This window comes from Esox lucius, chromosome 17 (assembly GCF_011004845.1).
Source record: "Esox lucius isolate fEsoLuc1 chromosome 17, fEsoLuc1.pri, whole genome shotgun sequence".
Taxonomy (NCBI): Eukaryota; Metazoa; Chordata; class Actinopteri; order Esociformes; family Esocidae; genus Esox; species Esox lucius.
This window is the reverse complement of record NC_047585.1, coordinates 40,066,502-40,083,717: the sequence shown is the minus strand read 5'-3', so window position 1 is coordinate 40,083,717 and position 17,216 is coordinate 40,066,502. Positions and strand designations below refer to the sequence as shown.

At 43.2% G+C, this 17,216-nt stretch overlaps 1 protein-coding gene across 3 annotated transcripts in view; it reads left to right on the top strand.

Annotated features, from left to right (window-relative positions):
• Positions 1 to 771: 771 nt before the first annotated feature.
• Positions 772 to 17,216, top strand: part of LOC105024782 (integrin alpha-5) — a 33,587-nt gene continuing 17,142 nt past the window's right edge. For 2 of the 3 annotated variants that reach the window (XM_010894971.4, XM_034287187.1), the window contains exons 1-11: positions 772 to 1,154; positions 7,271 to 7,395; positions 10,308 to 10,408; positions 10,843 to 10,966; positions 11,172 to 11,233; positions 11,327 to 11,372; positions 12,862 to 12,987; positions 13,101 to 13,145; positions 13,832 to 13,875; positions 14,144 to 14,200; positions 17,033 to 17,085. In XM_010894971.4, coding sequence (XP_010893273.2) covers positions 946 to 1,154; positions 7,271 to 7,395; positions 10,308 to 10,408; positions 10,843 to 10,966; positions 11,172 to 11,233; positions 11,327 to 11,372; positions 12,862 to 12,987; positions 13,101 to 13,145; positions 13,832 to 13,875; positions 14,144 to 14,200; positions 17,033 to 17,085 — 992 coding nt within the window. In that variant the 5' untranslated portion in view covers positions 772 to 945. Of the gene's footprint in view, positions 1,155 to 7,270; positions 7,396 to 10,307; positions 10,409 to 10,842; positions 10,967 to 11,171; positions 11,234 to 11,326; positions 11,373 to 12,861; positions 12,988 to 13,100; positions 13,146 to 13,831; positions 13,876 to 14,143; positions 14,201 to 17,032; positions 17,086 to 17,216 lie in introns of those variants that run through there. The other variant, XM_020055325.2, reaches the window with a different exon arrangement.

Sequence of the window (17,216 nt, the reverse complement as noted above, 5' to 3'; positions counted from 1 at the left end):
CATTGATTTTGAGTGTTATATAAAAGCGACATTAAAAGGCTAAGCAAAAAAATATCTACAAAACATTTTGGCTTTGTCATTATGGGGTAATGTGTGTAGATTGATGAGGAAAAACATTTATTTAAACAGTTTTAGAATAAGGCTGTTAGAGACCCTGCTCAGCAAAGCTACATTGGTGCCAGAAGTGGGAAAGGCCTGGATGGTCATCCGACAGGACCGTCGTTTGAACGTACTCTTATTAATATGTTTACATTCCATGCTGAACAGCAGTATATCCGATCAATATCAATGAAGAGCGGAACTCTCCTGATTCTCCATATTTCAGGTACTAATTGGCAGTAACAGTCCATACACGTTACGTTTTTTCATGCTCCGTAGTTGCGATTGTTTGTGGTCTACAAAGTTTACAGGAAGCAAATGCCAAATACCATAACCTACTAGGTTCAATGTTGGTAGCATGTCTTGAAAAGCGGACATTAAAAGGCTATTTGATTAATCGCAATGATTTCTAAAAAAAAAAAAACAACACTAATGAATATGAATAACCTTTCATAAAAATGTTATCTTCATCTTCACAAATATATTTGAAGAACGTCAAGAATATGTAGGCATGTGTCTTGGATCATCCCTTGAATAGACCAACGGTCTATCAGAATTACGCACCAAATCTGGTCCATTTGGAGTGCGCCCACCTCCCCATTTTTAATATACCAAGCTCCACCCCAAAATAATGTTGCCATGGACCTCCTCTACAATACACAGCTCAAACGAGTACGAGAGGGAAAGCAGAGTGAACGGGAGTATATAGTCAGTTTACAATACATTTATTTATATCCTGGAATATGTATTACCGAATATATCAGGCCGACAGATGATGCGTTTCACGCCTCGTAGCAGGTTAAACATTGTCTTGCGATTCGATGAACGAAAAGACGCACGAACGAGATGGGCACTGGACGGCTACTTTCTACAACTTCATTAAACTCAACCCCGCGAAATCCATGTTCCTGCGTCCGGTTAGTTGTACTTGCAGTGGTTCTGTTCCAGCTCTGCGCACCTTTTAACTTGGAAACCGAAAACCGGGTGGTGTACTCTGGACCTAGAGGAAGTTTTTTCGGTTATTCTGTGGACTTTTTCAACAGCAATGTACCAAGGTGAGTAGGCTACGCCTTCGGTAATATTGCCTACTGTAGGCTACTTTTATACTTGAAACCACAGTTTAATTGATTTATAAAATCAATGACAATTATTTCGTTTTATTTCATATTCATATTATTCAGCGTCGTCTGATATCCTCCGTGATCTACAACGCGTTGTATCGTATTACGCTGCTGCGGCATCCAAGCTACTTACTCTGTTTGAGTAACGGTTTTAAGTAACCGACCATTGAACATTAAACAAACTCACCGCCCCGCCACAGCGGTGCGTACGTGCGTCCTACTCCTGGATATGTAAAATTATCTTAACTTCTAACTTGTAACTTGTAAGTCACCAACAAGACGTAGTCTATGTGCTAATACATTCCCTATCTCCAGCATATTACAATGCCCATGAGAGCAAAGTCATGAAAACGCATCAGACATTTATCTTGATTCTTTTATGATAAATTCCAGTCAAGCACACCAACTCAGCATTTTAGGGTAGCTGGAAACTCAAAAGGTCGACAGTGTTAATCATTAGAGGAATGCATGTACTGTTTTTACCGACAGTTGGGTAATTGTTGAGTGAATTTAAAATCAGATTGAAACATGTAGTTATAGGCCTACGGCCGGATGTCTACAGCATCTAGCACAGCTCTTCAACTTTTAATCAGTGGAAAGTATTAACATTAACAGCTAGGTGAAGAAGCAAAATTACTGCACCCAATGATAAAACAAATCCCTGTCCTATCCATTAGGGAAACCTAGTTACTTTGCATCTTGATGTTCAGCGTAATTAATAGGCCTACTATTGGCAAGTGTGTTGTACCCCATTTAAAATGTTTTGTACTTAAAGATTTATAATAATATGAGATTATTTCCATAATCTACTATTCATTAAGGATATCAATCAGCAGAATGGTTATCTACCGTTAAAGAAACACTTCTGGATTTTCGGCCACTGGTTTTAAAGGTGGCACTGTGGAGCGAAGATGGCCCCTGAAAATGGTGTACAGGGGTGTAATGTGTGCAGATATGTGCCCCATGTCATACTTCACAAATAGTTAATGCTGTGTCGGTGTACTCAAGATTAGTAGATTTGGCATCTTCCTGATTTATTTCTCTTGTTTATTTTGATCTGGTTGTTGGGTAGCTTTGCTAGTCTCAAAAAAGTTCTGGAGACACATGAATAAATATAGGCATCCCTTTCAAGCAAAATATAGGCATCCCTCTGTCCAGTTCCACTAGCCTGGCTGTGTACAAAAAGCATTTGTTGGCTCGGTTATCGATATAGTACGGGCAGGACATTAAAAATGGAAATACCGAAACAGATGTTGTATAACGTTAGCTGGAAGGCCAAACTAGCTAGGTGTTATCTATTTAACCCTTAAAGTTAAACATTTGTCTGTCCTGCACCATTACAAAAAGCACAAAATATCTCACTATAAGCGATAAAATGGGAATTCCACACCAAACCTTGTAACTTGCTAGTTGTTATCTAGTTAGCGACTAAGGCTACCTGGGGTTGCAAATCTATTGTTTCTCCTGTTCCCCGGGTAGATGCCAGAGGGCGGAACGTACACGTTTCTCCTTTATTAAAGTAACGTTCAGAGAATGTTAAGTTAACTTCAGTTTTGTTTTCTAAAAACAAGAAAAAGTTTATGAGACGTCCTGAGAATGTTCTATAAATACAAAAAAGCATACATCTGTTTTCAGCATCAACAGAACTCTATCCTCTCTCTTGTCCTGTGTTGACCTTATCTTCACATCTGATATTAATGAGTGCTTGTTTTCTTTTTAAATTGAGTCCGTTTGAATAGATTTTAGAAAAATAATTGAATTTGTCTCTACACTCTTATCAGTAAGAGAAGCTGGAGGGGTCTGAACATTTACCAGATGTAATTAGCTAAATTGGCACCTCTGGCAGCCTGGTGTATTGCTGTTGAGCCATGAGCAATTCATATATTGGTTTTCCCTGAGATAAATGACACATAGCCTTCATAAAACCACCAAGGAAAACCTTATGGAACCAGAATAAAACAATCTCAGAATTTCTCCCTGCCAAAATAATATAGCAATACAAGACCAGAACAAGCAAAATGTTCACTTCTCTTCTGAAAGTGTTCACTTTAACCCCGCCCAACAAAAAAAAAAACTGTTGGTCAGGAAACATATGGCTTCATTCCCACAACAAATTTGAAACCCAAAATATATATATTCCTATATCTTCCAAGGGATTAAATGAGCTGGCTCGGCAATGACTCGGCAGCTGAAGGTGAATAAATAGCATGGGCAGTAAGGCATGTGTTTTAGTAAATTTCAAGTCTGTTTTATTTTAAATTGCCATTAGAGACCAGCAACACACAGAAAGTTCAGCAACACACAGAAATGGTTTAGTGAACTGAAGTATCATCTTGCTCCATTACCAGGGAAAGGGGCAAAACATGAACAGCCCCTGTGCATAGATTAATCTCATGGTAGTATTTGAACCTGGGAACCAAGTTACATGTGCTGCAGGTACCCTGTTTAAATGTCGAGAGATGACGTATCCCCAACCTACGTTTAGGTGACCGCAGAGTCAGACAAGATCAGAGAAAAGGGCTTCAGAGTTGGTAATGTGTGAATAGTTTACAGTTTACATTAAAGGTATTAGAGATTGACGAGATGTTAGTTAGGTCCTAGGGCAGTCCAATCCACACCGGCTGATCTAATACCGACCCAGGGGCTGAGCTGAGTTATATTTAAACCACACGGAAAGTAGGCCTGTATCAGCTAATCTTGTCACAGCCGATGTTATACAAACGTGGGATTGATGCCATATTGACTCAACTATGTGTACATGTTTTCTGACTCCAGCGACGGGGACATCAGTTGTGTTGGCCCCCCCGTGTGTTGAGGGGGGGGGTATGTGTTGAAGTCATCACCAGCAACAGACTGACATTGTCCCGTTGGTAGTTGTGAACTCTGTTTCCTCGCTTATGTCGGGACCGGACAACGGTGGCCTTTGTACTGAAAGAAAGTTATGAATTTACTAGGTGTTTTAGTTCTTTGCCAAACTAAGTCGTACGACTGCCGTTTTCTCCTGTCTGGCTTTGAGTCGTGATATAGTCATTAATACTTCTGTTCAGGTTGTCATTGACGGACAACAGATGAGTGAAACCAGTTCCATGCATGCCACTAATTAGATTGCATCAGCTCATCCTGGCAGTCTCCAGTGTCCACTGTTTCTCCACAGACCGGAGTTGTTTACGTGTATCGACAACATCCTCCGTGTAATTCAATGAGGCGGGTTCACGTGGAACCCCCTGTGTTTGGGGAGAGTGTGTGTCTGAAAATAATAGTGCCGTTGGATAAGCGGCGTGTCTTCCAGAAGACACTCTGCTGTGTTTATTGGGGCCACACTCGCAGTGACACGATGAAATGACAGCAGACCTGGGTTCAAAGAGTTTCGTTGAGCTCGCCCAGTGTAGTGGAACCATGGGAAGGACTCTGTGAAGGGCAAAGGTTGCACACATAGCTCCAGACCACCCCAGTCAAAGTACTCAATGTTTTTATTTTTAAAGATTTTCTAAAAAGATTTTTATGCAGAGCCTGTTGTCTGGTGGTGATGTACCCTGTCCTTTTTGCGGGCCAGTCATGTATAGCCATATCAACAAAAATGGTGTATGCGTTTGTACTGATCCCTGCCAGAGAATTGGGTTCAATCCCCGGCTCTTTACCCCCTATGTTTTCTCAATCTGAATAAAAAGCAAAACATTTACTGAGAAAAATATCTCTGATAACATTGTTGTGTTTCATTCTTGTGTCAAATCTCTGATATTGCTACTCGAGGCGTTGTATGATTTTCCTTGACTGCGTGACAGTTAATATTGTTTTAGTGAGGAACGACATTAACAACATTCACAACAGTTAATGTTATTCTAGTGAGGAAAAGAGAGCGACACTTTATTCCTCACTTGCCCAAAAAAGATTTGACTTGATTTAAACCAAACTGCAACTTGGATTGTGTCATGGACTTATTTTGTGTGTTTATGTCTCGTGTCATCCGTTCTGTAAGTCAATATACCCAGTAAATCCCAGAACCCCAGTGTTTTGATAAAGGATTTCTGGAAATAATGTGTGCTCAAGAAACAGATCTTCTATTTGGTCAGACTCATTCATCCATCATTTACTCTGACATTGATACTATTGTTGTCGTGTGATGTTGCTTTGCTCAGTGTTTTCGCCTTCATGTGAGGTGTATGTGTATCACCGACTTAACGGGCACTTAGCAACTCAACACCTAGTGGACATCACAGGGCACCTCAGGAGGGCTTCTCAAAGAGAAGGGTTACCCAAAACGCCGTCCTCCAGGAGAGTCAGTGGCTGCAGAGTGGATGGTTTATCCCAGCGTGTAAACGTTCCTCTTATGCTCTCCAGATTTTGTGGGCCCCTTGACTCGGAGTCCGTCTGAACTCTGTTAATGTCATCATTCATCGACGTCTAAAGCTTTGTAACTCCCCTGGGCTCTGCTGTTCAATGTGTCTGCCTTGACTGGGTAGACTGTTGTCACTCTCTCTCTTTTCTCTCTCTTGTGTTTCTCTCTATCTCTAAATTGCCACTCCATTAACTTGTCGTGTTGGTGCTTGTGGTGCGTCAGTCTTCAACATATTGTAGTCTGAGGCAGGATTGAAGAAAAACACAAGGTCACCACTTTATCTGCCCTGTCCTGTACCACCATGCACTGTTCAGAGGCAGAGCAGACGGCTAGTCGAATTGCATAGCAATGAAAAGTGGGCTTGGCACTGCTCAGTGCCATGTTTGAGGCAGTCAGGGTCATGTAGGCTGCCAAACTGTCATCGCACAAAGCACACTTTATGGTTTCTAACATGACCAGATTCCTGCTCTTCCAAAGAGAAAGTGACATTTTTATTTAGGTTCAGTGTGATGATAGAGTGATGTTTAAACTGGGGCTAAATAACCCCATCCTGTTTTTGTTCAGAAGGCTAGCTCAACTAATTCTCGGTCTAACTTCTTCTCCCAATTGTACATTGCAATCCTTGGGAAACCTAGTGCCTCCACTGAAAGTCTAAGACTTGCATATTGCGAAGTCAGACAGAGCAGATAATTCAAATGCACATGCATTGTCTAGGTGCAAAAGGTAATTCCGTTTGGCCGCGTCAAATCGTGGGTTCAGCAGCTAATTTTCCCAAAAAGTGTAGATGTTTTAGAGACCCCAAACAGTATTATTTTATTGCTACCCACGGGAATGTAATACTTTTCAACCGCACACTCGGCCCGGCTGCTTAGTCGCCCAGAACCTCACAGAAATGTGTGCTGTGTTTGTGCTTTTTTTGGGTGGAATGCTATCTGAGACAATGTAGGATATTCAGTGTTTTTGATTACGGCGACTGTTTGAGACTACTGGAAGCCGGCTAGAATGACCCCCCCCACCCCCCAGCTCTCCCCCTCTCTCCTACAAACTCACAATCCTTCCACTTTCTGTCCACAAAAGACGACGGAGGTAAGAGCTTGCCTTTGCTATGATCTCCCTTTTAGCCTTTATCATTGGCCCAGATTCAGTGCTGTCATCATTTGCTCTTTTTTTCCAATCTCAAAGCCATAGCCTCTCGAATAGTAACCCTGGTTACACAAGACTGTTTACTAAGACCGGAAAAGACCAATGTGATGGGGAATGTTATGACAGTCTGGTGATGGAGGTGATGATAACAGGGCATTTCTACAGTTAGGGTGAGGTCATTTCAAACTGCACAGAGAGGATCTCTGTCAGTGTCTCAGAGGTGGCATGCTCGTCTAGGACACATTTTATAGGGGAACCTGTTGTTATTAGATCAGTGCTCCGTTGCAGTGCTTTGTGAAAACATGTAGTGGTCTGAAGTATTTTGAAATAGGACAGTGTCTGTGAAGAGGGGTTCCGTGTCTATCCATACCCAGGGTCTTTTGGTCCTTTTTATGGGCACCAACAATTTATCGCTCAAATCTCAAAAAGAAAACATCAACTCAAATGAATTGAAACGAAAAGTACTTATTGTTTCCTATACTCCCACTTTGGTTATTATTGGACATTTCATTTCATATGTACTGTGCTTTATGTCCTGATTTTGTCTTCTGTCTTTACCCAATGGTGTCAGCATTTTGATTGGTGCTCCCAAAGCAAACACCAGCCAACCGAACGTCATTGAAGGTGGATCTGTCTTTTTCTGTCCCTGGAGCCAGAACCAATCAGACTGCAGCACTGTCAACTTTGACAACCAAGGTAAGGTATCCAGCTGAATAACTTGCTTGGATGAGACGATGTGAATGTAGAACGTGTGGAAAAAAAACAGCTCATCAAATGTTTCTTCAAGCTATGAGTTTCCTTATTGAACAACTCTCAGTGAGACTCTATTAAGGATCTATTAAGGTTAATATATATTGTTTTTCAAAGTATACCTCCCAGTTAAAGGTACACTCTGGAGTTTATGGATCATTTCAGCCTAGAGTTTTGGAAGTGGTGCTCATCAGCCAACATGGGTATGGTACATCACCCATTCTGCATGACTATATGTTTGTGTAATCCATATGATGTGTTACAAATCCAATTTTAGATCATAAACAATTGGTGTGCTACAGATCCTGGAGTGCATCTTTATAAAGGGGATTATTTGTCCATAAAGATGTGTCCCTATAGACAGGATGTATGAAGCTTTGATTGGCAAGCTCACTGACGAAGATGACCCCAAGCTTATACATTGACAAACCTCTCAGTCAAGGCTCAGAGATTATTCCCCAACGGCGCTCTGTTTTGATTCCGACCATCCTTTGAAGTTTCTCCTCCTGTGCTGAGAGGTGGCTGAGCCCCTTCTCGTCTCTCCTCTTTCAAAGCCCCCCCCCCCCCCAGTTTGAGTTAAAGCCGAGGTAAATCTCTGTGTCCACTACAACCTCCAGTATCGCAGAGCCTCAAGTGATTTCCTGGATGGCTGGAATGAAGCCCAGAGCTGTTACTGTAATTATGCCAAAATCCGTATATGGACAGTGACCCCTGAGGAACCCTGGGCTGGCCCGAACTCTGTCGGCCAATGAAGCGTTCAGAATGGCATCAGATAAAGCAGGAAGTGATAAGGCCAACTGTTTGAGGATCAGGTGGGGTGCATTATGGGGTTGGCTTACACACAGTGTTCGCTACAGTGTATACATTTACACACAGTGAATATAAACATACACACACTAACACACACCCACATACTTTACATTACATTGTCTCACACACATACACACACTGGATGCACAGACCTGCATACACAAAAACGTCACACACATTATTGGGCAAATAAACAAACCCAAATTGTGAATAATAACATGGGTGTACATACATCCACATGTTGACGTTCACACACAAACATGAACATCAGGATATGTAAACAATCCAGAATGATTGAACTGCTGATGTGCCAGTTAAATTCAGGAATTTAGCTTACAGCTTTTTCATGGACAGAAAGTCCTACAGTCATAAAAACAGACTGACAGACAGACAGACACACAAACACACACAGCTCTAGCCCCTTACCTTTCCTGCTTCTCGTGCTGCTGTCAGGGGTCAAAGGGCAGCATGTGTATAGACAAAGTCCAGGCCTGAGTTGCCAGGCTAAGACATAAGACAGGGCAGAGCAGGGCATTGGGCAGAGGGAAGGTTAATATCACCGTGTGAGTCTGACAAATGCATCAGACCCACAATGCCAAATGAACTGCATTAAAAGGATATTTTTGACATTTGGGTCAATTTTTCATTTGGGTGTTTATTCTAGGCTCTTTAGAATTTGAGATTGTAAGATTTACCATCTTGTCTCTAACATGTCCATACACAGGATATATATTGAGACAAAATCTCCTCATGGAAGTGATAGGCTGTTAACCTTTAAGTCCGAATCTGTATGCTGTTAGGATCTGCCTGTTTAATTTACAGTTTGTATTGTCAAAACAAAGAGCTAAACCGAACCTCAGATAACTGCAGCTGATAGGAATGGAACTTGACTTTGCCGCTCAAGTTAGGACAAGTTTGCATGTTTTGCGTTGCATGCAATGCATCCGTTGTTTGAACATATAAACCAGATCAACAGTGAAGAGGGCAACATGCAGATGCCCCAAACAGGTTACTGCTACTTTGCTGTGGACATTTGAAGCCCCCATGCTACCGGCCAGAAGGCAAACCACACAGACAACCGCTAAGTCCATTTTAATATAATTGTCTTCATCATCCTGACTTGCAGAGACAATTACTCGGTTCAGTTGTTTCTGACTGTAGATCCTGGATAACAGTCTGATATTTAGGCAACATGTCGGGCTTGGAAGGCTTCTCCTCATTTGTGGTCATTCAATTGACCTCATGTATGGACCCAGAACCAAATCTCGTGTGTGCTGTCCTAGCCAGCTGCTCAATGTTTTCATTTCACCCGCCACCCCCAAAGCACCCCCCCCCCACCACCACCCAACGAAATGGGGACAAGACTAAGAAGGGCAGACAAGTTCCAAGTCCAGCGGAATCTTTTTTTTAATGTTTCATGTATGCCAAGTGCATGGCGGTTGGATCTGGAGTGCTAAGAGACATGTGGCTTTAACATCAAACTGGGACGACATGGAAGATCACGTTGAGACAGAGTTACAAAGTTGTTGTGTTTAGATTTTGCTCACAATTTCTACACATGTGTTTTCTGGAATATGGCTTGAGTGGCTCTGGCTATTCCTTTCATTAATTTCTTTCCAATTCCTTGCTACGACCTCATCTCATCACAGAACAGCCAGCAGGCTGGGGGGAGTCACAGATCGAGGGACACACCCTCAAATACATGTCCCACCAAGTTGTGCTGCTTCCTTCCAAGCATTTGGAGTAGGCTGCTCCAACAAACACAATTAGCTTACAGGCGCATGACCTGCCTGAAGGAGTCTCAGTGTGACGAGACAGCCATTGCCCAGCTCAGGACAGTGCTGAACCAATTGGCAACACCCTTCTGGGCCTTTTGGCCTGGAGGCAGTGCCCTATTAGTGCCAAATTAGTCCTTATTAGTTGTCATCAGTCGAATCATCAGTGTGATCCTGTTCTTAAATGGGGGATCGGAGGATTACTGGAGGAGCAGTGGGCTGTGACAGTACCGCGGTGCAGGTGTAAAGTCCCTTTCTTTGGCGTGGTTTTAGGAGATCGCCGTTTCCATGTCAACAGCGTCGACACCCAGGTGGAATTCAAGTCCTATCAGTGGTTTGGGGCAACAGTGCGTTCCCATGGCAACACCGTCCTGGTAAGACACCCTGGGACAGGGAGGGGAAAAGGTCAGACGTGTGTCACGGTTATTGGACCCCCAGAAATACTTATGGATCACATCTGATCGGGCCCGGCTTTAGAATGAAATGACTGAGGGGGCGTTTCTTATAAATGAGGGGGCATATCTAATTCATATACCGTTTGCACTGTTTATAGGGAAACGAGACTGGAGGGGCACAGATTCTATCTGGAGGCGCAATGCCCCCTTTTGCCCCCCCCCCCATGGCGCCGGGCCTGCATCTAATAGAAATGTTCCCTCACCAATGTATATTTTGAGTGCATCTGAGATGCTTACTCTTAAAGAGGTCATCCACGTGGTGTTGACCGTGGGTGGATTTAAATGACATGGTGAGGTTCAACCCTGGTTTTAAAGTGCAACCCTGTCTAATTGCTCTCCTGAATGTGACCAAGGCTTGCGCCCCAAGGTACTACTGGAGAACGGAACATGACACCCCCTTCTCGGACGCCACGGGAACCTGCTACCTCTCCGTGGACAGCCTCAAGACGTTTGTGGAGTACGCCCCCTGTCGCACAGGTATCCAAAATACGACGTGAAGCCAAATGTTATGACTGAGATCTAATTATAACCCGAGATCCATCTGGAACATTCCGGTCAATTTATATCAGTGGAAGATTTTGTATGCACATATTCTGAGGATACAGCCCTGACCGGATGGGTTGGGTTGTGACCTTTCGGCGTAACTCGTCTGTATATTCTGGTTCTCTTCCTTTTACCTCAGAGAGACACGGCCCTGCCGGACAGGGCTACTGTCAGGGAGGCTTCAGTGCTGACTTCACCAAGGTACCTTTAAGAGGAAAATGAAAACATTAATGACAATTAATTCCAAAGACATTCTAGTCAGGGTTTTTTTTTTAACCCTTTGTGTGTTTTCAGGATGGGAAGGTTGTGCTAGGGGGACCAGGAAGCTTTTACTGGCAAGGTGAGTGCTCTATTGGATTTATTGTAGCATACATTGGGGACCATTGGATGGATAGAAATGTAATTGCCTGAAAGCCGGGAAGGGCAGTTCCCCTTTCTGTTCCTCGTCATTTTCATGGCATATCTGAGGATATGGCCCTAGTGACTTGGCGTATAGAGAGGAGAGGGCATAGAACCAATCCCTGAGGGACACCAGAAGGGATGACCTGTGAAGCAGACACAGATCTTCTCCAAGTCATCTAGTTGGAGCAGCTCACATCTGTGGCGTTGCAACAGGCCTAAACGGCCGGCCCTCAATGGATCGAGAGGAGGATTGGATGTTTCGGTGTGTCGAAGGCAGCAGATAGATCTGGGAAGATGAGAACAGAGAGAGGGTCAGCTTGGGCAGGTCAGAGAGGTTCTGATTTGAGCTATTTGATAATAGAGGTGTACCAACTAGCAATGTGGTTTCCACTGCAGCGTTTAAGGCTTCTTCTGCAGCGTTTAAGGTTTATTCTGCAGCGTTTAAGGATTCTACTGCAGCGTTTAAGGTTTCTTCTGCAGCGTTTAAGGATTCTACTGCAGCGTTTAAGGATTCTGCTGCAGCATTTAAGGTTTTGTTCTGCAGCGTTTAAGGTTTCTACTGCAGCGTTTAAGGTTTCTACTGCAGCGTTTAAGGATTCTACTGCAGCATATAAGGATTCTACTGCAGCGTTTAAAGATTCTACTGCAGCGTTTAAGGATTCTACTGCAGCATTTAAGGTTTCTACTGCAACATTTAAGGATTCTACTGCAGCATTTAAGGATTCTACTGCAGCATTTATGGATTCTACTGCAGCGTTTAAGGTTTGTACTGCAGCGTTTAAGGATTCTACTGCAGCGTTTAAGGTTTTTACTGCAGCGTTTAAGTTTTTTACTTCAACGTTTAAGGTTTCTACTGCAGCGTTTAAAGATTCTACGCCAGCGTTTAAGGTAGAAGCAATGAATTTTGAAGTTCATCTTAAGGATTTTCATCTGCATTAAAATTGCTTTTGACGTTTGGCCCTGAAAATGTGGTCCAAGGGGGGCAGACTCCACTGCCTGTTGTAGATATGTGGTTGTCTGTGCTGGTTTTATTTGATCATCAATGTTTATATGCTGTTAGTGTTGAAAGGAAGATCAAATGTCCATTTATCCATATGTCAGGGGCTGTTTTTTTTACTTCTTCACAGCACAGTATGTTGATTTACATGTGTATTTCTCATTCCAAAAACAGAACGTAGAGTAAGCACTTGACCTTTCAGTAGCCCCCATACCCCCCACCCCAGCCTCGGTCTCTCAACGCTGGAATTTCCTGCCCTTGTTCCTTTTTTAAATGAGACAGATACAGAGGTTTCTGTGTGTCGTCACTGTGATAGGGCTGTATGTGAAACTGAACTGACACCCACACATTGTTCCCCAAACTAATTTCAACTCATCACTTTTACTCACTGAACTCTGACCCTTTTTTTACTCACCTGTGCCTCCTGCAGGTCAGCTGATCTCCGCCACCACAGAGGAAATTGTGAAGTCCTTTTACCCCTCCTATTTCCTGCTCTCTGTTACCGGGCAGATTCAGACCCGGCAGGTGCAGGGTAGCTATGATGACAGTTACCTGGGTGAGTTACGAGTCAGAGCATTGTGTTCTTCATTGATTTGGAATTCCTCGTGTGTCCGTGTTGTGGTTTTATCTGATTTTGTCAACACTGTTTGAAAATTCCTCTCCTTCCAGGTTACTCTGTGGCCAGTGGGGAGTTCAGTGGGGATAATGTTGAAGGTGAGGGTCATATTTACTCTATTGACTTGCGTCATTGAGCTCTGGGTTTGCTTACCTCATTGGTCTCTTTAATAGGTCACCATGTGGAGTCCTCTGTTCTCTAATATACTCTATCTCTTATAGTTCACCATCTAAAGTGCCCTGAACACCAACATTCTCTCACAGTGAACCGTGTGAAATCCTCTGGTCTCTAAAATACACTATTTATAATAGTTAATCTAAAGTGCCCTGTTCCCTTGAGGGCAAACAAACAATCTGTAATAGTTAACTATCTAAAATCCTCTATGGTTTTACTAATACCCATACTTGGGTGCTCCAATCGTTAGAGTTCTGTTACATCAGAGTGTAATAATGTAGGTCTTATAGATATTACCTGTCTGTTGTAGGTACAATCTGTTGTAGGTACAGTTTATAAAGATACATATTCAGTGACTAATTTAAGGCGGCAACAGGAATGTTTTTCCGACCCTTGCATATTTTTAAAAACAAAAACAATGACGGCCTGCGCTTGCCCGTATAACTTCAGTTGCTAAAGCTTTTACGGTATCATAGAATTTCCCTGCACCTGCAGTGATGTGACACCAGCATCTCCAATGTAAGCACAGGCCTGTCATGTTTATCTGAAGACCCTGTGTGTTCGTCTTTGTAAGTGCATGGACTCATTTTTTCATTTTCTGCCTTTGCAGATTTCGTCACTGGAGTTCCCAAAGGTCTCATGCTGTTTGGTGTAGTAAGGAGTCCTCACATACTTTTTTTTTTTTTTTTTCTTTTTTAAATGAAAGTCAATGAGGGATGATGTTGGGATGATGTATGGATGACGTTAGGATGGCGTAGGGATTGCGTCGGCATGACAATCAAGCATTGCATTCCTTAGTAATGCATGAATACTCAAAATCAATGATGCTACAAGCACCAGGACGCTGTGTCATTTTGGTGATGGGTTCTGCACTGATCACGGATGATCAGCGACTGGTTTTCTCTGAACACTCCCAATGCAGGTGTCCATACTGAGTGGGAAAGATCTGCGATCCATGCTGAACATAAGCGGAGAACAGGTTAGTGCACATCTGCTAAACAGCAAGAAGGGCTAGGCTGTTGTTTTGGCACCTCCATGTTAATTTCCAGGTATACAGGAGGGAGGCTGAAGGAATTTGCCCTGAGGGGATGCCTCCCAATCCCTGGGTCAGAGGTGAGCCTCCCCATTCCTTCCTGGTCCATATGTTTTGAGTCAATCTGAAGCAAAACCCGAAATAACAGGCACGCACGTACTCACGTGGACCCCCACACACACACACATACTTACATTACATACAGTCACACACACACACACACACCCATGTCACATATATACATACAAACATACGTACATACAGCTCCAGAAAAAATAAGAGACCACTGCAGCTTTTTCTTTCCTTTCCAAAAAAAGTCGACAAGGAAGGTTTTGTGTAAAGGAACAGAAGGGGTTAAAATTAAGACACTACTGCAAATTGAACGATTATGTTCCTCACTCAAAAACCTTCCTTTAAAATTTTCTTGAAAGGAAAGAAAAAGGTGCAGAGGTCTCTTGTTTTTTTTCCGGAGCTGAATATGTGAGAATACACATGCACACATGTACACATCAACACACACAGACACACACTCAAGGTATTACAGCTGCAGGCTGACTCAGGGTTTTCTCTTGCTAACCGAGGTGCAGGGATGGTGTCTAGGCCAAGACATAGTTGTGCCAAAGGGTCTGGAGTCCTCTTGGCTCGGATGCAGAGTTTCTGCTTAAAGGCAAATGGTTGCTTTATGTTGCTCTTGCAGACTTCTGCGTTTTCAACGACTGAAGAACAAGTCAACCATTAGTGTACTTACATTTTTTGTTGTAAGACCCCAAGAAGGGGCTTATGTCTTACAAACCCATCTTCGCACACGGCTACACACATGGACATTTTCCTCCCATGTTGTCCAGGCACATGAACGGTTGCTCATTGGCCAATGACATTGCATCGACGGTGCTGGCTTTTCTCCAGGTAGAAGCCTGCTTTATCAACAAAGATATACTTGTGATGGTTCACAGCAGCTCAGTTTGGAGTTATAACACTGTTCAGGGGCTCACTGGTTTATTCCTCTGCCTTGCTGTCTGTCCTGCTCCATGTTGAAAGACATTGCCAGTGTTCACATGGCTTATATGTTTATATCCTTACCAGTTGTGGCTACAACTATGTATGGCAGTCGGGTCCTTTATTTGACAGTATCGTACTTTAAATAAGCAATGCCGTAGTCTTTCTGGGCTCACACAGCCAACACCAAGGTTGGTAGGTTTTAATCCGGCAGAGGTCACATTCAAAACGATGACCTTCAGGTGGTGATTCTGTACTTTTCAATCTGCACATATTAGGCAGAAGAATGTGAAATACATTGTATCTTCACAACATGATAATGACCAATAGTCTCCCTTAATAGTTTTGCATTTATGAACACACTTTATGAGAACAATGTGTTTCAATCTGTGGGGAGTGGATGAATATTACCACATACTTGTGTGAATAGAACAAAAGCGACAAAATAATTGCAATGCTTATGTGTGATTTACGTTCAGGGTTCAGGGGATGAGACGGGCAAAATGTGTGATCTACTTCTTGACTGCTAATTGCTTACTGCATTGCAAGGATGATCTGTCATCAACTTCTGACTGGACTTGACTTGATGGTGTCTTAAGGTGAACTGCCCTCTACGTGAGTGCTTGGACTGCAGCATCAGGCTCAGCTGTATAAACAACCAACGAAGAAAAAAAGAATGTGCATCTTACATAATAGACCCAGGAGATGTGTCTCTGGAGTTCAATGTCTTGATGGTTGATTTAGATTCAGCGTTTTTAGTTTGCATACCCACTCAAGAAAGAAAGGTCTCAACCCAGTTTTCTGCTGTTACATAGTTAGCTAACTCCAACGGAAACCCTGGAAAACAGTCAAAGGAAAGGCAGCAGCCAAAAGTCAAAACACAATACTTGCTTTTGGCTGTTCGCTATATTATGGTGCCTGGACAAGTAGCCATATTATGAAGTTAATCTTGCTGCTGCATCTATATTAGACATTAATGCTGGGAATTTGTGGTCTGGCTCAAAACCGGATCCAGCAACTGTCAACCCAAAGTGTTAACTATTAAACCAACAGTTCTGAACCTTGTGACAACCAAAGCTCAGGTTCTTCGACCAGGGGCAGACTGGGACCAGGAATCAGCTCTGGCCTTTTGGCAACATCAGCCAGCCAGTGATGATTTTACAACTTAGACAGGCCTACCAGATGATCGGTCTCGATATAGTGAAGACCTGACACCTTAATGTACATTGTTTATCGTAGTGGAGAGTGGCTAAAATGTTCAACTCAATTTAAAATGTTAAATCTCCCATTTACGCCATAGTATAGTATCATTCAGAGATTAAAACACTGAAGTACCTTTCCTCACTGTCTCTCATCTCCCTCTGTCTCTCCTCTCCTCCCCCTCATCTGTCTCTCCTCTCTTCCCCCTCATCTGTCTCTCCTCTCTCATGAGATGCTTATAGCAGCTTATGAGCCCACCTCCTCCGGACTCCCTGTTCCACCTCTTATGTAGCTAACAGGAGCTCTGGCACTGAGCTTAGAGAAAACAGCGGGGAGAGGGGGCTGTTTGAGGCCCTGATTAAAGAGGGAGGCGTCTGGGGTTGAGGGGACGTGAGGGACAGAAACGGGGGGCGGGGAGCGGGACAAACAAAAATAAAGATGAAGAGAAAGGAGGGCTTCTGAGGAAGAGAGGGGGTATCACGGGGGAGAGAGGGAGAAAAAGCGAGTGAAGGAGAAAGAAAGAGATACTGTGCCCCACGGTCTGATTACAGACTGCCTCCGTTTTGCTCTAATGCCTTCCAGATGGGGTCCTATTTCGGCTATGCAGTGGCGGCCACGGACATCAACAACGACGGGTGAGTGAGCTAGTAGACCGGAGAAAATAGAGAGCAATGAAAAAGGTAGGAACAAATGGAGAGAGAGAGAGAGAGAGGGGGGGGGGCGGAAGATTGAGAGACATAATGGAGAGAGAGTAAAATGGAAACCA